The sequence below is a fragment of the Heptranchias perlo genome, chromosome 2, assembly GCF_035084215.1.
Source record: "Heptranchias perlo isolate sHepPer1 chromosome 2, sHepPer1.hap1, whole genome shotgun sequence".
NCBI classification, from domain to species: Eukaryota; Metazoa; Chordata; class Chondrichthyes; order Hexanchiformes; family Hexanchidae; genus Heptranchias; species Heptranchias perlo.
Genome location: NC_090326.1, coordinates 92,125,043 through 92,145,380, shown reverse-complemented (window position 1 = coordinate 92,145,380; position 20,338 = coordinate 92,125,043). Strand labels below are relative to the sequence as shown.

The 20,338-nt window shown below is 43.8% G+C and overlaps 1 protein-coding gene across 1 annotated transcript in view; it reads right to left on the bottom strand.

The window, feature by feature from the left end:
• si:dkey-256h2.1 (uncharacterized protein LOC337520 homolog) overlaps positions 1 to 20,338 on the bottom strand; it is a 209,246-nt gene that overhangs the window by 122,948 nt on the left and 65,960 nt on the right. Inside the window, exons 5-6 of the mRNA XM_068004185.1 lie at positions 7,371 to 7,511; positions 3,693 to 3,814 (exon numbers count right to left, since the gene is read on the bottom strand). Of these exons, the coding sequence (XP_067860286.1) occupies positions 3,693 to 3,814; positions 7,371 to 7,511 (263 nt within the window). The remainder of the gene's footprint in view (positions 1 to 3,692; positions 3,815 to 7,370; positions 7,512 to 20,338) is intronic.

Sequence of the window (20,338 nt, the reverse complement as noted above, 5' to 3'; positions counted from 1 at the left end):
TGCAGAGAATTTTTCTAATTTCTAGTTTTACTTGGGGCAAGGTAAATTTTGAGCCAGTTTCACACTCCAAGTTAAATGGCTTGCTTTCATTTCCATTACCTACGCTTCTCAGCATTTTGAAGATCTGACTCGTACCCTCTCCCCTTACAAATATTCTGCGTTCCAACAAAAATGAGTTGATCCCAAACTGTCAGAATCATCCATGTCACTCTTCTCCAACAAACTGATGTCCTTTCAAAATCAGGATGCTCAAAATTACTACCAATATTCCAAATATAGTATCACTGATGATCTACACAAGATTAAAATAATTTGTATCAATTCAGTCAAATGCCTTTCATAAGTATCCATGTACTTGATTATCCTTACAGCTTCATATTAACTGGAAACTTTCGATAATCATACAAATCCTTTCTCGATTCCATTTTTGTCGAGGGGACACCCTTCTTCCATGTAACCATTGCTCACCTTTGCTTAGTGTCCTTCTTGAAACATGCCACATAAAGTATGAAATGTGAAAAGGTCATCACCCCACCAAGTCCATTTCTTCCACAAACCATGCCCAATTTGCTCCATCATATATTCTACCCTATGCATCTAAATTCCTGAAGGATGTAACCAAGCATCCTGTGAAAACAATACAGTTCTGTGAAATTTCTCCTTGCCCATCTGAAGCTAACCAAGCAAAACTCCAGGGTATTAATTTGTACAGCCCACAGTATTCAACTCTGACCAACTGTACTTCACAGGTGAGTCACCCATGGTCCCTGCCACACAAGAACTGTGCTCGGCAGAAATTTGATCATCTTTGTCTGTCTTTCTTATAATCCTCAATCCTATTCTTAAATGATTATTTATCCAGCTTTTTTGAAGTAGTCAAACAACGTAGCATTATCTCAAATTATGGCTGCAAATTTACATGCTAGTACAATTGATTGATTAGTGTAGTTTTAATTCACATCAAATAAAATGTTATTTACATCTCACTGCTGTTGTAAGCAAGGAAGATGTACTGTGATTCACCCAAGGAACAGAGTTTGTGGCGGGGCCGAAGCCGATGGCTTCTGTCTTCCCAAAGTTTAATTGGAGGTTCATCCAGGACTGAAAACCCGACAGATTCACTTGGATGCTGCCTGGTATGAGGCAATACAAATACAAAGGAATTCTTGAAAAATTGAGAAGGTTTTCATTGGAGCAGAAGAGATTGCTAAATTTAAATCTGAGATAGATAGCTTTTTGGCAACCAAAGGTATTAAGGGATATGGGCCAAAGCCGGGTATATGGAATTGGATCACAGATCAGCCATGATCTTATCAAATGGCGGAGCAGGCACGAGGAGCTGAATGGTCTACTCCTGTTCCTATATTCCTATGTTCCTATTACAAAGTGATTTGATTGAGGTGTTTAAACATATGAAGGGATGGGATAGAGTAGATAGAAACAGACTGTTTCCAGTGGCTGAGGGGTCTAAAACAAAGGGAAATAGATATAAGAGTCAGTGTAAGAGATTTAGAACAGAGAGGTTTATTTTTACACAGAAGGTTGTGAGGCTGTGGAATGCACTGCCAGAGTTAGTGATTCAAGCAAAGACCATGTCACCATTTAAGAACAGGTTATATAGGTGATTGAAGGGGAATAAAGGGATATGGTAACAGGGTGGGCACGTGTAGAGGATAAGCACCAACATGCAGTGTTTCCGTGTTGTCATTCTATGTCCTACATTACAACAGTGACTACACTTCAAAAGTACTTCATTGGTTGTAAAGCGCTTTGGGACATCATGAGGTTGTGAAATGCAATTCTTTCTTCCTTTAATTCTCTGCAATACCAGCTGAGGGGCTGGGAGGTGTAAAATTGAGGTGATACAGCACCACCACTGGTGGGAGGGTGCAATTACAGCACAACAAGTTAGAGAGGCAATTTATAAATGTGGACATAGGAATTTATAATGCGAGAAGTTGACACAAATGTGTGACAAAAACGTGACAACAGAAAGTAATGTTTCGCAGGCAGGAAGACTGCGTAGACGTAAGATTTTTAATATATCACAGATATCCATACACACAATTGTAAATATGGTTTGAGGGGAGAGGGGTCCTGTCTCAATTCTCTTGAGGACTAAGTGCCAAATGCTGCACAGAAACAAATGATCACATCTTCCTATATCTTCCATAAACTAGAAGACCACGGAACATCTTCCAATCACTGTCTGCGAAGGACAGTGGAAAGCAGAAATAATGGGAATGTGAACTCTCAGTAAGTGTGAGAAAATATTTACAGATCTGATAAAATATGGATCTGGTATTAGTGAATGAACCATCTCCACTTTGCATTCATTGTCATTATAATTCCAACTCAATCTGAATGTATTAAGCATTCCTAGTATGCCTGCCCATCGCTCCGAGATGACAGTATTAGTGACAATCCAATTGACTATAGCTATTTCAGAAATGACCACACAAACCTATCTTTTTAAAGTCAATTGATGACAGGCATGAGATAACATGAATAAATAATTTATTTGATAATATTCTTGCACTTGGTTATGATTGGGGATGCCCAAAATGACTATTATATTAAACTATTTCCTTGTCTCATATGGTTGGACCTTGCAATTAATTTCTGTGTACTTTTTTTTGTCAACAGTGCTCTTGTTAGACTTGATCACAGTGACATAATCAAAAATAAAAGGACATGTTCCCAAATTGGTAACTAAAGTACTGAAGGCATCGAAGTTGAGTTCAGAGTAGTGGAGGAGCTGTTCTTCAGCTTGGGAAGAAACTGCAGCAAGAGAAATGTGGGAAACACAGACTGATGAGCTAATGAGAAGGGAGAGTTAAACCAGCAATAGTATTGCATGTGGGAACAAACAATATCGCTGAGAGAAAGCCTGAAGAAGTAGATAAATATAAAAGTTTGGTGGGCAGGTTTAAGACAAAGGGTGCAAAGGTGATATCTGGCTTGCTTTCACTGTTATCCAGGAACAAGAAAAGAACTGATTTCAATAGATGGTTAGTTTCATCATATGTACATGAAACAACTAGAAAAGAGAAGGCTGAGGGGGTTACCTGATAGAGGTTTTTAAGATAATGAAAGGGTTTGATAAGGTAGACGTAGAGAAAATATTTCCACTTGTGGGGGAGTCCAAAACTAGAGGCCATAAATATAAAAGAGTCGCTAATAAATCCAATAGAGAATTCAGGAGAGGTAAGAATGTGGAACGGGCTACCACAAGGAGTAGTTGAGGCAAATAGCACTGATGCATTTAAGGGGAACCTAGATAAGCACATGAGGGAGAAAGGAATAGAAGGATATTCTGATAGGGTTAGATTAAGTAGGGAGGGAGGAGGCTCCTGTGGAGCATAAATGCCGGCATAGACCAGTTGGGCCGAATGGCCTGTTTCTGTGCTGTAGTTTTGAAGTAATTCCATGTAACCCGATGTAACTGTGCTTGCAGAAAACAGGGGAACTTTTTTTCCAGGTAGTTGGAATTTATATAGGAAGGGCAGTCTGCAATTAATTAGCTAGTATGTCCCCACTGGGAGTGCAAAGTCAGAACATTACTCCTTAAATGAATTACTAGAAACAGCATGGGGAATAATATTTGGAATTAGAGGTATATTTAGTCAGTGAAAGAAAAGCTATAATTGGCATCATAAAAAAATGGCTGTGGAAGATGTGAATTACATTACCTTCTGGAAGGTTAATAATTGCTAAAGCTCCCTTGTCCCCATGCATTATGGTGTTATTGAACACATTTATTATGGTAGCAGGCCTCTGAAGTTTTGCATCCAAATTTTTCATGTAATTAAACCTTGTGGAAAAAGCAAACAATTACTAAATTCAGTTGGCATGATGGTTATCAAGTTTTTACATATTCTATTTTATACTGTTAAAATTTACATACCTCCTGTAATAAGTTATGGAAATTCTTGGTACATACATATATGTTACTGAAAAACAGAAAACACACTTCCAGAAAATAGATAGCCATGAGGATGCCCATATTTCGTGGGACTCCAATAAAGATCTACCCATAGGCAACTAATTCACATAAATTAATTACATTTGGGATTTCCAATGTCGATGAAAACCATGCAAGTGATCAAAGAATTTCTGTACCCATTTAACTGTAAAGCATATGTGCTGTTTGGGGAATATACTTTAATCATGATTTACCATAGGGAAAGCAAGAGAGAAGAATATCTGCTTCTTTTTCCCTCCCACATCCAGAGACCTCGAGAGGCAATTTTAACCTACCCACCCGGTGAAAATGGGGCGGGCAGTTAAAATCAGCTGGGTGACTTACCCACTGACGTCCCGCTTTGTTTACGCTGTCTGGAATTTTAACCTTTTTTTTGTGCAGGCGGCAAAGACATCCGCCTGAAGCCAACAGGGCACCCTGTATATCTCTAAATATACAGGGTGCCCTGTAACGATAACGTTATTGGGCCACGATTGCAATTTTTACTGGTGGCCTGAGCAGGAAACCATTGTGACTTTCCCACCATGTGAAGATAGTGGGAAGAGGATCCAGGGCCAGAAAAAACCCAAACAGGTAAGTATTTTTGCTTTTTCTTTTATTTTCCTTGTGGCAACAGGAGGTGCAGGATTGGACATAGGAACAGGAGTAGGGCATTCAATCATGGGCCAGGACCTACTCCGTTAATGGTAGGGCGTTGGGGAGAGTTATAGAACAAAGAGATCTAGGAGTACAGGTTCATAGCTCCTTGAAAGTGGAGTCACAGGTGGATAGGGTGGTGAAGAAGGCATTCAGCATGCTTGGTTTCATTGGTCAGAACATTGAATACAGGAGTTGGGATGTCTTGTTAAAGTTGTACAAGACATTAGTACGGCCACACTTGGAATACTGTGTACAGTTCTGGTCACCCTATTATAGAAAGGATATTATTAAACTAGAAAGAGTGCAGAAAAGATTTACTAGGATGCTACTGAGACTTGATGGTTTGACTTATAGGGAGAGGTTGGATAGACTGAGACTTTTTTCCCTGGAGAGTAGGAGGTTTAGGGGTGATCTTATAGATGTCTATAAAATAATGAGGGGCATAGATAAGGTAGATAGTCAAAATCTTTTCCCAAAGGTAGGGGAGTCTATAACGAGGGGGCATAGATTTAAGGTGAGAGGGGAGAGATACAAAAGGGTCCAGAGGGGCAATTTTTTCACTCAAAGGGTGGTGAGTGTCTGGAACGAGCTGCCAGAGGCAGTAGTAGAGGCGGGTACAATTTTGTCTTTTAAAAAGCATTTGGACAGTTACATGGGTAAGATGGGTATAGAGGGATATGGGCCAACTGCAGGCAATTGGGACTAGCTTAGTGGTATAAACTGGGCGACATGGACATGTTGGGCCGAAGGGCCTGTATCCATGTTGTAAACTTATATGATTCTATGATTCTATAGCTGGCCTGTACCTCAACTCCATTTACCCGTCTCTGATCCATATCCCTTAATACCCTTATCTAATAAAAATCTATTGATCTCAGTCCTGAAAATTTCAATTAACCCAGCATTCAAAAACTTTTGGGGGGGGGGGGGGGGAAAGAGAGTTCCAGTTTTCCATTACCCTTTGTGTGAAAAAATGGTTCCTGATTTCACTCCTGAATGGCCTAGCCCTAATTTTAAGATAGTGCCCCCTTGTTCTGGATTTCCCTACTAGAGGAAATAGTTTCTCTGTATCTAACCTATCGAAACCCTTTATTATTTTAAACAACTCATTTAGATCACCCCTCAACCTTCCAAACTCAAGGAAATACAAGCCAAGTTTATGCAACCTGCCCTCATAATTCAACCTTTTAAGCCCCGGTATCATTCTGGTGAATCTGCGCTATACCCCCTCTAAGGTCAATATATCCTTCATGAGGTGCGGTGCCCAAAACCGAATGCAGTACTCCAGATGGGTTCTGACCATGGCTTTGTACAACTGAAGCATCACTGCCTTCCCTTTGTATTCCAATCCCCTTGACAAAGATCAATATTCCATTAGTCTTTTTGATTACTTTTGAACCTGTGCACTAGCTTTTAGTGATTTGTGTACATGGACACCCACATCCCTTTGTTCCTCCACAATTGCTAGTCCCTCACCATTAAGAAAATATTTGAATTTGGTATTTTTGGATCCAAAATGATGCCCTCACACTTCCCCACATTGAACTCCAGAGTTTTGCCCACGCACTTAATCTGTCTATGTCCCTTTTCAACATTCTGCTCCCATCTACACAACTTACTGTTCCTCCTAGCTTAGTGTCATCTGAAAACTTGGATATACAGCTCTCTATTCCTTCATCCAAGTCATTGATATAGATGGTGAAAAGCTGAGGACCCAGTACAAATCCCTGGGGAAAACCACTTGTCACATTCCCTTTGTCCCTTCTCTCTGTCCCCTACCTCCCAACCAATTACCACCTATGTCACAAGGTTATCTCCAATTTTATGCACTTTTATTTTTGCTAATAATCTCACCAAACCACTCCCGTATTTCCTCTTAACAAGTTTTACAGTTGGATTCTGCAGTGCTCTGGTAGCAGGTTGCCTATCTGCCTTCAGGGATTATGCACAGTGCAATATTCAAGGACAAAAAAAATATTTAACCACAGAGTGCCACCTCTAAGGGAAAAAAACATGACAAATGTATTCCTTAATATCTAGAAAGGTGTCTTTGTCCTTTTGTTATCTCACTTAAAATTTTAATTAAAAGCTTCTTCAATTTAGGTTAAATTTATGTATTGTTCTATTGTAATCTCTATTTTTGAGTAAGTTTCACCCCATTTCCCCTGGAATTTTAATGCCTTTTCCTTTGTCCGCCTGGCTTAATGGAATTGATTTTCTGAGTCCACATTGCCAGTAGCCATTAAAATAAATGGTCAGAAAACCGTGTAAAATTCTGCAGCTGAGAGGGTAGGTGAAAGGCTTATTGCAGGTTGCTGCCAGCCTCCTCAAGCTGGTAGCTGGAGGTGCTAAGAAGTGCCCTTGTGTAAGTCTATTCTCTGATTTATCCCTGGACCTACTCGGTACTCACTTTATTAATGTCTGCACAGTACCTTCTCATTTGACAAGGATCAGATCAGGCACTAAGTGGAAGTACTGTGAATTAGTGTGTGATTTTAATAATTTGAAAAGTTATTCTAAATTTTATTAGAATATCACATTTTTCTGATCGTCCCATTTCCTAGCCTGCCTGAAGTTGAAAGGCAGATTTGTTTGGAAGCAAATTTAAATAGGGAATAAAAATGTAAAGTTAAGCCACAAAAATGACTTTTAAAATTGTTATTTTTAAAACTTTCTAAGAGTTCTTTTGAGGTTTCCAAACAATAGGATGAAAAGGAGATTTGTTAAATATTTAATGGTTCCTTACCATTCAGCTTGCCAGACAACAAAATTAAATGTTGGATAGAGGAACCAACCCAATTCTGACAATCTTCTCTCTATGTCAATTCCGAAGAAAAAATTAGGCGAAGGAGTCTGCTGGAAGGTCACATTCACTTTGGTATGGTTTCTGTATAATAAAGCAATTGAACAAGTTACAAAAAAGCCATGTTGTCATACTTTAATTATTAATGCTACTCCTGCAGCAGTGCCATTGGGGGAGAATTTCCATGGGTTTCTCAATCTCCCACTGTAACTTTAGCAGACGATCAGCAGGAACCTTAGAGAAACAGCGTAAACACCTGCTTTAAACCATTTATGTCATTTCTCTGGGCATTCCATTGATCTTATGCCAGAGAACCCCTACAGAAATTCCAGGCAATTACATTCTAATTTCCAGTTTGAAATGGGCTATAATTTTTGGGTTAATAAAGCAGATCACCAAGATTTTCTTTAATCCGATCACTGAATTAGCTTACCGACAAACGTATTTTTAAACCCATTGTGATAAAAATGATGTTTTTGTCTAATATTTAGCTTAATATTACTTTCTTAAATTTTGTCACTGTACTTAAGAAGTTAAAAACCAGCTTCAATGCATAAAAATATTCCAGCTCCTTTCGCTATATTTTGTTGCAATGATCAGTCAGTTCATCTGAAAACCAACTGCCCAAGGGAGGGGCCAATCTATCATCTCCCTTTGATTGTAACAGATATTTTAATTCACAAAGCAGTGTTTTTAATTCACAAATCCCCAGTCACATTGATGGATGGAAAATCACGGGAAGTGCAGGTGGAATTTTCCGATATGCTGCCCTCTGTGTGTAAGGCCTGGCAAGTGGCACAGGGCTTTACAAAGTTCCACACAGAGGGCTCGATTTTAAAATGGAACTGCGGGTGCATTGGGGGTGGGGAGGCGAAGAAAATCGTGATTTCCAGGAGCGGGCAGAAATCCCGGCTCCAACACACCTGGGTGCGCGCCGCTCCCGAACCCTGAAGTCCCACCGGCAATTAAAGTCAGCGGGAAGATATTTAAACTAGCAATTCAAGTACTTGAAATGTACATGAATCTAATTAAGAGTGAAGGCAAGCGATTTCAACGCTGCCTCAGCATGTTTCCCGTGCTCTGTGAAACACGCCATGGGGAACGAATCGTGTTTCAGCCGGCAGCCATTTGGACATTTAAATGCCTGTTTGACAGATGGGGATAAAAGGTGAGTTATTGCAGCAGGGCAATCAGTTCTCTCAGACAAACTATTGGCTGGGAGATCTTTAAGTTTAGACTGAAAATTCTTGGTTTCCACTCAGAATTGTTCTGTTTACACATATTTACCGACTTTTCAGACCCCCTCAAACTGACACCACCAGGATGGGTGGGGGGGGGGGACGCGAAGGCTGCATTCACCAGTACATCCGAGGACGAGGAACATCCCCATCCTCGCCAGGCACTTCCGCCACTTGGAGCTCCACAACACAGTGCTGCGCCACAGGCACCTGCACAAGAGCACAGAGGGAAACAATAGAGGGAGCGACATGGCAGGAGGCACGACCCCCGTCAGAGGGTCCACAGATCGAGGCTCAGCTTTCTGGACTTCTCTGAGGAGCACTGCTACGGAGGCTGAGAGTTAGTCGTCCGGTGGTCGCAGACATCTGCAGCCTTCTTCATGCCGAGCTGCACCTGGTGGCATCTCATTACACGTTGCAGTTAAATGACCACTGCCCTCAACTTCTTCGCCTCCGGATCATTCCAGGGTGCCACCGGTGACATCACCGGGGTCTCTCAGTTGTCTGCACACAAGTGCATAAGGCAGGTCACCGATGGTTTCTTTCGCAGAGCCTCACATTACATCAACTTCCCCATGATCGACCTCAGCCAAACGGAGGGGGCAGTGGGATTCCACACTGTGGCTGGTTTCCCACAGGTACAGGGTACAATCGATTGCATGCATGTTGCAAAATGAGCACCTCCGCATGAGCCAGGACTGTTCATCAACACGAAGGGATATCACTCCATCAACACTCAGCTCGTTTGTGACCACCACAAAAGATTCCTTCACGTTTTACACCAGATTCCCTGGCAGCTGCCACAATTCCTTCATTCTGAGGGAATCCAACATCCCGGGCCTCTTCAACGCACCGAACACCCTTAAGGGCTGGCTCCTCGGGGTCAAGGGATGCTCCCTGCACACGTGGCTCATAACACCTCTGAGGAACCCCATCAGCGAGCAACAGCGTCGATACAACGACAGCTACAACGCCACCAAGTCGGTCATTGCACATGTGATAGGGTTGCTGAAGATGCAGTTTCGGTGCCTCGATCATTCTGGCGGAGCACTTCAATACACACCAGCGAGAATGGGTCACAATATAGTAGTGTGTTGTGTCCTGCACAACATGGCACTACAGAAAAGGGGTACCGGTTGAGGAGGCCCAATGCCCTCAGCCACCATCCACATTTGCCATCCATATTGAGGAGGAGCAGGAGGAGGAGGAGGAGGAGAACGAACCCATGGGCAGAGCAGTGGCTCACCTGGCTGCTCGTGAGGCCAGAGAGTCACTCATATATGAACGGTTCTCATAAGATCAGAAAGCGTGAAGAGTCCAGTCCTCAGATCACCTGGAAAGAGCAGTGCCAACACCAGCCCCCTCCCCCCGCCCCCCGCACAAAACAGTCCTGCAACTACACATACACCCACTGTAAAGTGACCCACTGGGTGGCATCAAGTGTCGCCGTTCATGGTGAAGCACATGAAAGGGCACTATCACAAAAGGCAGTTAAGAATGGGCAAGACGTGGCAGTAATGGTGAGAATGGTAACATTTAATATGACTTTAACAGAAACCAAATATAAATGAAAAACATGACCATCTGTCAGACACCCTTGTACATACTCTTCGTGATCACAAATCCTTAGCCTATCTCTTCCTACCGCTTCTACGTGGTGCATCCCCTGTGGCTGCAGCAGAGGTAGTGGCAGGATGCTCATGTCCATGCCCATGCCCGCACTGCTTAGATGCTTTCAGCCCACACCCACTGGGTTTTGGAGCCTGTGAGGGCCCCTCCAAAGACTGCTCCACCTGCACCCGTGCAGAAGCTGACTTGACCACCTGGAGAGGAGGCAGCATTGTGGGTACTGGTTGAGAGGGGGGCAACGGGTGCGTCGGGGGACTGCTTTGAGTGGTGTCCCCACTTCCATGTCCCCTTTCGCCATCATCCCTCTCCTGGGCCAGGCTCACATCACTCCTACCACCCTGCAGGAGAACAGTTTGGAGGACATGTGTGATGCCTTGGAAGCCCAGTTGTAAAGTTTCTGTCTGCCTGTTAAAGGCGGCAGAATGTTGTTCACCCTGAGTCTGAACGATCATTGTCAGGGCCTGAATGAACTCATTTGTGAGCCGTGCATTAAGCTCAATGGAGACTAGCCTTCTCTCCATCGCAGACGTTTCCACAGTTACCGGCGACACTATCTCAGACACTTCCTCCCGTACCTGTGTCACCATTCCACTAATGCAGGAGTTGGACTCCTCCATCCTCTGCACTATTGTGGAGTGTGTGTGTGGCACCTGTTCCAGGACCTCGCAAATGTGCTGCTGTCCCTCGATCATTCTCCTTTTAAAGGATGGCCCCTGGGGTTCAGCACCTGCGTCCAGCTGAGCAGAGCATGGAGAGGAGTGCACCCACCAACACGGACTCCAGTGTCTGCTCGTGCTCACTTGTGTGTGGTGACTCACCAGGTGCCAACCCAACTAATTGACTATGAGGACCCACCGAGGTTGGAGTATCTGTGCTGGTGAATGGTGAATTTAGGGTGGTGGATGGGTTGCCAATCAAGCGGGCTGCTTTGTCCTGGATGGTGTCGAGCTTCTTGAGTGTTGTTGGAGCTGCATTCATCCAGGCAAGTGGAGAGTATTCCATCACACTCCTGACTTGTGCCTTGTAGATGGTGGAAAGACTTGGGTGAGTCAGGAGGTGAGTCACTCACCGCAGAATACCCAGCCTCTGACCTGCTCTTGTAGCCACAGTATTTATGTGGCTGGTCCAGTTAAGTTTCTGGTCAATGGTGACCCCCAGGGTGTTGATGGTGGGGGATTCGGCGATGGTAATGCCATTGAATGTCAAGGGGAGGTGGTTAGACTCTCTCTTGTTGGAGATGGTCATTGCCCGGCACTTGTCTGGCGCGAATGTTACTTGCCACTTATCAGCCCAAGCCTGGATGTTCTCCAGGTCTTGCTGCATTCAGGCTCAGACTGCTTCATTATCTGAGGGGTTGCGAATGGAACGGAACACTGTGCAATCATCAGTGAACATCCCCATTTTTGACCTTTTGGGGAGGGAAGGTCATTCGAGCTTCTTGAAGGTCATTGATGAAGCAGCTGAAGATGGTTGGGCCAAGGACACTGCCCTGAGGAACTCCTGCAGCAATGACCTGGGGCTGAGATGATTAGCCTCCAACAACCACTACCATCTTCCTTTGTGCTAGGTATGACTCCAGCCACTGAAGAGTTTGCCCGCTGATTCCCATTGACTTCAATTTTACTAGGGCTCCTTGGTGCCACACTCGGTCAAATGCTGCCTTGATGTCAAGGGCAGTCACTCTCACCTCACCTCGGGAATTTAGCTCTTTTGTCCAAGGCTGTAATGAGGTCTGGAGCCGAGTGGTCCTGGCGGAACCCAAACTGAGCATCGGTGAGCAGGTTATTGGTGAGTAAGTGCCACTTGATAGCACTGTCGACGACACCTTCCATCACTTTGCTGATGATTGAGAGCAGACTGATGGGGCGGTAATTGGCCGGATTGTATTTATCCTGCTTTTTGTGGACAGGACATACCTGGGCAATTTTCCACATTGTTGGGTAGATGCCAGTGTTGTAGCTGTACTGGAACAGTTTGGCGAGAGGCGTAGCTAGTTCTGGAGCACAAGTCTTTAGCACTACAGCTGGGATGTTGTCGGGGCCCGTAGCCTTTGCTGTATCCAGTGCACTCAGCCGTTTCTTGAAATCACGTGGAGTGAATCGAATTGGCTGAAGACTGGCTTCAGTGATGGTGGGGATATTGGGAGGCGGCCGAGATGGATTATCCACTTGGCACTTCTGGCTGAAGATGGTTGCAAACACTTCAGCTTTGTCTTTTGCACTCACGTGCTGGACTCCGCCATCATTGAGGATGGGGATGTTTACAGAGCCTCCTCCTCCTGTTAGTTGTTTAATTGTCAACCACCATTCACGACTGGATGTGGCAGGACTGCAGAGCTTTGATCTGATCCGTTGGTTGTGGAATCAATTAGCTCTGTCTATAGCATGTAGCTTCCGCTGTTTAGCATGCATGTAGTCCTGAGTTGTAGCTTCACCAGGTTGGCACCTCATTTTTAGGTACGCCTGGTGCTGCTCCTGGCATGCTCTTCTACATTCCTTATTGAACCAGGGTTGATCCCCTGGCTTGTTGGTAATGGTAGAGTGAGGAATATGCCGGGCCATGAGGTTACAGATTGTGCTGGAATACAATTCTGCTGCAGCTGATGGCGCACAGCACCTCATGGACGTCCAGTTTTGAGCTGCTAGATCTGTTCTGAATCTATCCCATTTAGCACGGTGATATTGCCACACAACACGTTGGATGGTGCCCTCAGTGCAAAGACGGGACTTTGTCTCCACGAGAACTGTGCGGTGGTCACTCCTACCAATACCGTAATGGACAGATGCATTTGCGACAGGTAGATTGGTGAGGACGAATTCAAGTAAGTTTTTCCCTCGTGTTGGTTCGCTCACCACCTGCCGCAGGCCCAGTCTGGCAGCTATGTCCTTTAGGACTCAGCCAGCTCGGTCAGTGGTGGCGCTACCGAGCCACTCTTGGTGATGGACATTGAAGTCCCCCACCCAGAGTACATTCTGTGCGCTTGCTACCATCAGTGCTTCCTCCAAGTGATGTTATGCAGGACGGAACACACGTTTATTTTTCTACACACACTCGCCGGTGAGTACTGAAGATCTCCCCCAGATCACTCCAGGCACCAGAAGCGCATCATCAGCATTCCTATGCCTTCTCAATGACAGACCTGGTGGTGCTGTGACTGTCGTTGTACTGCTGCTGTGCCTCGCAAGTGGGTTTCCTCACAGATGTCATGAGCCACGTCTGTAGGGGGTATCCCTTGTCTCCTAGGAGCCATTCCTTAAGTGTGTCTTATGCGTGGAAGAGGGCCGAGATGTTGGATTCACACAGAATGAGGGAATCATGGCAGCTGCCTGGGAAATTTGGCACACACCTACAGAAATTTCTTCCGGTGGTCACAAACCAGCTGCGATTTGATGGAGTGATATCCCTTTCAGTTGATGAACATCCTGGCTCATGTGGATTGCTACGTGTGTGCAATCAATTGCACCCTGCACCAGTGGGAAGCCAGCAAAAGAGTGGAAACCCACCGCCCTCTTAGTCTGGCTGATGTCGTCGATGGGGAAGTTGACATAGTCAGATGCCCTGGCAAACAAGCCATCCGTCACCTGTCATATACACTTATGAGTGGACGACAGAGAGATCCTAGTGATGTCACTGGTGGTGCCGTGGAAGGATCCGGAGGCAAAGATGTTGAGGTCAGTGGTGACTTTAACTGTGACGGGCAATGCATGGCCAACAAGCCCAGTCGGGAGCAGCTCTGCATGGAGGAGCCTGCAGATGTCTGCCACCACCTGGCAATTCACTCTGAGCCTGTGTAGGCACTGTTCTACAATAAGGTCCAGGAAGCTCAGCCTCTGCCTGCAAACTCTTTCGCGAGGGTAGTGCCTCCTGCGATGTCGGGCCCTCCATTGTTCCCTTCTCTGCTTTTCTGCAGATCCCTGTGGCACACCTCTGTCTCGTGGAGCTGCAACTCTTAGAACTGCACGCCGTGCCTGGCATGGATGGTGATGTGCCTCCTCCTCAGATGTAGTGCTGAATACATATATTGCACCCCCCCATCCTGATGGTGTCAGTTTGAGAAGGTACTAAATGAAGGCAAATAGGAGCATCGTGAGGTTGTCCGTGGGCTTGCGGTAGAGTGAGGTGCTGAGGTGCCCGTCTTTGATGGAGATTCGTGTGTCCAAGAAAGAAACTGATTCTGAGGAGTAGTCCATAGTGAGCTTGATGGTGGGATGGAACTTGTTGATGTTATCGTGTAGTCTCTTTAGTGATTCCTCACCGTGGGTCCATAGAAAGAAAATGTCGTCGATGTATCTGGTGCACAGTGTTGGTTGGAGGTCCTGTGCAGTGAAGAAGTCCTGCTCGAACTTGTGCATGAAAATGTTGGCGTATTGGGGTGCGAATTTGGTCCCCATGGCTGTTCCGTGTGTTTGGGTAAAGAACTGGTTATTGAAGGTGAAGACATTGTGATCCAGGATGAAGCGGATGAGTTGTAGGATGGCGTCTGGAGATTGGCTGTTGTTGATGTTGAGTATTGATGCTGTCGCAGCGATGCCGTCATCGTGGGGGATACTGGTGTATAGTGCCGAGACGTCCATCGTGGTGAGAAGTGTTCCCGGCTCAACAGGTCCGCGGGCACCGAGCTTCTGTAGAAAGTCTGTAGTGTCGCGACAGAAGCCGGGGGCCTCCTGCACGACGGGCCCCAGGATGCCCTCGATGTATCCAGAGAGGTTTTCACACAGGGTTCCGTTGCCTGATACGATAGGACGTCCGGGTGTGTTGGCTTTGTGTATCTTTGGGAGGCAGTAGAAGTCTCCCACGCGGGGAGTACGTGGGATGAGAGCATGCAGGATGTTTTTAAGGTCTGGATCGAAGGTCCCGATCAGTCTGTTGAGCTGATGGGCGCGCTCTATGGTTGTTTTGTGACAAATATCATATGCTTACTGCTAATGAACTACTGGATGGAGGTGGATAGGATGTGCCATTGGAATAAAGAAACAGATGCCTTGAATAGTCAGTCAAAGTGATTTCGATGCTTCCAAGCATAATGGAGTTTTACAACAAAGCTTAAGTAGATTTAAATAATTTGTTGCACTCATAATTGAAAATGTGGGTCATGTGAATCTACATTGTGATCAGATTGGCAGGGACAGAGCGGGAAATGGAAGCCATCCATTTTATTGCTCCCCTACACTAAAAACAGCATGGGCATTTTATAAACAGCTTTGTTTTGGATTAGAGGCGTGCTGCAAAGAATTTTGAATTCAAATTTGTGTGAGACAGTCCCCAGAATGGGTCTCCTACTGCTTGGCTTTCATGCCCTTGGAACTAAGATCAGGACCTGACATTGAAGTTATGCTGCCACTTTTAGTGTTAATGTGCACCTGAAGCCACTTGTATCAACACTAAAATGGCAGTATAATTGCACTCTTTCATATGTAGTTTGAAAGGAACAAATCATCACGGTATTGACATAATATTTGCACAGAGTTTTTAGGTTCTAAACATTATAGCCTAGAAATCACCGTTTGTAATATTAGCGTATGAATTCTTAACATATTTGACATTCCTTTATCTGCTATTTTAACGGTGGACAAAGGAATATAAATTTGTCTTGAGTGTTAGCACAAAGCGGGTGACAGAAAATCACCTGCAAATGTTAATTCAAAAGAATAGTAATTTATTATAAAGACTGTGAATTTTTGTTATTTTTCTTTTAGGAGCTACACAGTATAATTTTTGCTGTTAATGTATGTGTTATTTGACCCTCATTTATTCACTTCTGCAATAAATTTATTCGACAGTTAAGTCCTAAAACAAAGCTCTAATGTTATGAAGCATCGGAGATGAAGAGAAAATTCTGGAGCACCAGGATCTAGGAGCTTTTGGTGGGGGGGGGCGGGGGACAGGATCTGACACCTTGAGGGGTGGAGCCCAGTCTGACGGGGTGGAGGTCTAAGTCAGGTAGCATTGAGTAGGAAAAGGGGCTAGGAGAATCTGGATCAACATTTTAAATTGTAGCATACAGTTTTCAGGATATTTACAAATCCTTAACTTAAAAAAAAAAAAATTCTTTCAAATATGCAGAATTTAGCATTCATATCATAACTGTAATGCAGGCATTATACTCTCACTGTGTAGTTTCAGTGGAAAAACGTACAACAATATTGATGTACATTGTGGGTATTTGAATTCATACAGTTACGAATCATTTAGCCCTTCATCATCCACCATGAGTGACTGTTATCGAACTATTTCCATTACTTATATGGATTAAACATAAAACAGCTGTTTACCTTTTATCTGTACATGAGAGAAATTGCCCACTTAACCATAATCTCACTAATGAAAACTCCTAAACTGATCAATTAAAATGGATCCAGTCGATGATGTGCTAGCGCTGAGTGTTAAAACAGTGATGAAAAGTGCCACACAGTGAAATTGATAGTTCAGTCTTGTTCCTTTTGGTTCCTTATCTAAGCTGTACTGTGAATGGAAACACTCATCAGATGCTGCAGTGTCTCCCTGAAGTGATAAGGGTGTCTTGCCTGGGCACACCTAATTGCTTCTGGTACCAGGTTACATAGGAACATAGGAACGGATTCAGTCCCTCGAGCCTGTTCCACCATTCAATTAGATCATGGCTGATCTGCACCTCAACTCTACTTACCCGCCTTTGATCCATATCCCTTAATATCCTTACCTGATAAAAATCTATTGATCTTGAAAATTTCAATTGATCCAGCATCCACAGCTTTTTGGATAAGAATTCCAGATTTCCATTACCCTTTGTTTGAAAATGTGCTTCCTGATTGCACTCCTGAATGGCCTAACTTTAATTTTAAGATTGTGCCTTCTTATTTTGGATTATCCCACCAGAGGAAATAGCATCTCTACATCTACCCTATCGAATCCTATTATCATTTTAAACACCTCAATTAGATTCCCCTCAACCTTCTAACCTCAAGCCAGGTTTTGATTCCTTTATGCAACCAGTTCTCATAATTTAACCCTTTAAGCGCTGGTACCATTCTGGTGAATCTGCGCTGTAACCCCCAGCCCAAGACCAATATATCCTTCATGAGATGGGGTGCCCAAAACTGAACACAGTACTCCAGATGGGGTCTGATCAAGGCTCTGTACAACTGAAGCATATCTTCCTCCTCTTTGTATTCCAGTCCTCTTGACATAAAGGCCAACATTCCATTAGTTGTACCTATGCACTAGGTTGTAGTGATTTGTGTACATGAACACCCAAATCCCTTTGCTCCTCCAGTTCCCAGTCCCTCACCATTAAGAAAATATTTTGATTTGTCTTTCTTGGATCCAAAGTGGATGACCTCATACTTCCCAATATTGAATTCCATCTGCCACAGTTATGCCCACTCACTTAATCTGTCTACGTTGCTTTGTAACTTCCTGTTCCCATCTACACAACTTACTGTCTCCTAATTTAGTATCATCTGCAAATTTGGATATTCAACTCTCTATTCCTTCATCCGAGTCATTAATATATATGGTGAAAAGCTGAGGCCCCAGTACAAATCACCATGTGTCACATCCTGCCTATCAGAGTACATTCCCTTTAACCCTACTCTCTGTCTCCTAGCTCCCAACCAATTAGCAACCCATGTCCCAATTCCATGTAATTTTATTTTTGCTAATCTCTTGTGCAGAACCTTATCAAATGCCTCCTGGAAATCTGCAGACAAAATCCAAAGATACTCCATTGTCCATCATGTTAGTGACCTCAAAAAAATTCAACTGGATAGCCAGATATGGCCTACTTTTCACAAATCCACGCGGACTCTCTTTGATCAACTCATGCTTGTTCAAGTGCTCACTCTGTCCCTGATGATAGATTCCAGTTACTTCCTCACATCTGAAGTTAAACTGACAGGTCTATAGGTTGCTGCTTTCTCCCTCCCTCCCTTCTTAAATAATGCAGTGACATTTGCAATTTTCCAATCCAAAGGCACAATTTCTGAATTTGGAAAATTATGACTCTAGGATAGAAACCATCAGGTTCTGGAGATTTGTCTATCTTGTCCCATTACTTTTTCTATTACCATTTTCTTATTTATATTAAATCCTTTAAATTCCTCCCCTTGACTTATTGTAAGGTTTGTTTGTACCGCTGGTATTTTGTCCTTATCCTCTACAGTGAAAACAAATACAAAGTATTAACAAGTCTGCAATTTCCTTATTATTTATTATAATCTCGCCTGCATCTGTCTTTAATGGGCCCCCATTCCTACTTATCACTTTCTTTCTCTTAATATATTTATAACAACTTGTACTGTCAGCTTTGATTTATATCCCTTGCAAGTTTTTTTTCATACTCCCTTTTTGCACCTCTTATTACTTTTTTTTGTATCCTTTATTGCTTTTTATAGCTCTCCCAGTCTGGTGGATTTCCATTTCTCCTTGCATTTGTGGTTTTTTTTTATTTGTTCATGGGGTGTGGGCGTCACTGGCAAGGCCTGCATTTATTGCCCATCCCAAATTGCCCTTGAGAAGGTGGTGATGAGCCACCTTCTTGAACCGCTGCAGTCCACAGTGCTGTTAGGTAGGGAGTTCCAGGATTTTGACCCAGCAATGGTGGAAATTACAGAGGCTCCGGACACAATCATACAATCCTCCTTAGATAGGGGGATGGTGCCGAAGGACTTGAGGATTGCAAATGTCACACCCGTGTTCAAAAAAGGGGAGAGGGATAAACCCGTCAATTATAGGCCAATCAGCCTAACGTCGGTGTTAAGGAACTTCTAGAGAGAGACACAATTATTTGGCACTTGGAAAAGCATGGGCTAATAAATGAAAGTCAGCACGGATTTATTAAAGGAAAATCGTGTTTGACAAACTTGATTGAGTTCTTCGATGAAGTAACTGAGCGGGTTGATGAGGGTAGTACGGTTAATGTTGTGTATATGGACTTTCAAAAGGCATTTGATAAAGTACCACATAATGGACTTGTTAGCAAAATTAAAGCCCAAGGGATTAAAGGGACAGTGGCAGCGTGGATACAAAATTGGCTAAGGGACAGAAAGCAGAGAGTAGTGGTGAACGGTTGTTTTTCAGACTAGATGGAAGTATACAGTGGTGTTCCCCAGGGGTCATTGATATAGATTAATTACCTGCTTTTATTCATATAGATTAATTACCTGGACTTTGAAATTATACCCTGTATTCCCAAGTCTGCAGATGACACAAAACTCAGAAATATAGTAAACAATGTGGAGGATAGTAACAGACTTCAGGAAGACATAGACAGACTGGTGAAATGGACAGACACATGGCAGGTGAAATTTAATGGAGAGAAGTGTGAAGTGATACATTTTGGTAGGAAGTATGAGAAGGGGCAATATAAACTAAATGGTACAATTTTAAAGGGGTGCAGGAACAGAGACACCTGAGGGTGCACATACACAAATCTTTGAAAATGGTAGGACAAGTTGAGAAGGCTCTTAAAAAAGGATATGGGATAGAATCATAGAAAATTTATCGCACAGGAGGAGGCCATTCGGCCCATCGTGTCTGCGCCGGCCGAAAATGAGCCACCCAGTCTAATCCCACTTTCTAGCACATGGCCCGTAGCCTTGTAGGTCACGGCACTTCAGGTGCACATCCAGGTACTTTTTAAATGAGTTGAAGGCTTTCTGCCTCTACCACCCTCTCAGGCAGTGAGTTCCAGACCCCTACCACCTTCTGGGTAAAAAAGTTGCCTGTGCTGTTCAAATTTCCCAGGCCTTGAGGATTAAAGTAGGTTGCTTTCTGATTGGTGCATTCGGACCAATGAATGAGCCAGCCATGGGGAGTTTAAAGAAGCTGAAGCTTCCACCTTGTGCACTTCACGATGCACCTGTTGGTAGCAGCGAATAAGGTCGACACATTGGCAGTGGGTGCAATGGACAAAGGGGACACTTCAATGGTGGCTTCAGACATCTGGATTTTCCTAATGTTTCTTCAATAAATTTCCAAACGTTTTAGTAGAAAAGAAAGCAGTTCTATGGGACAAGGTAATTTAATCATGATTCTGCCTGAAAACAAAAGTGTTTTAATCATATG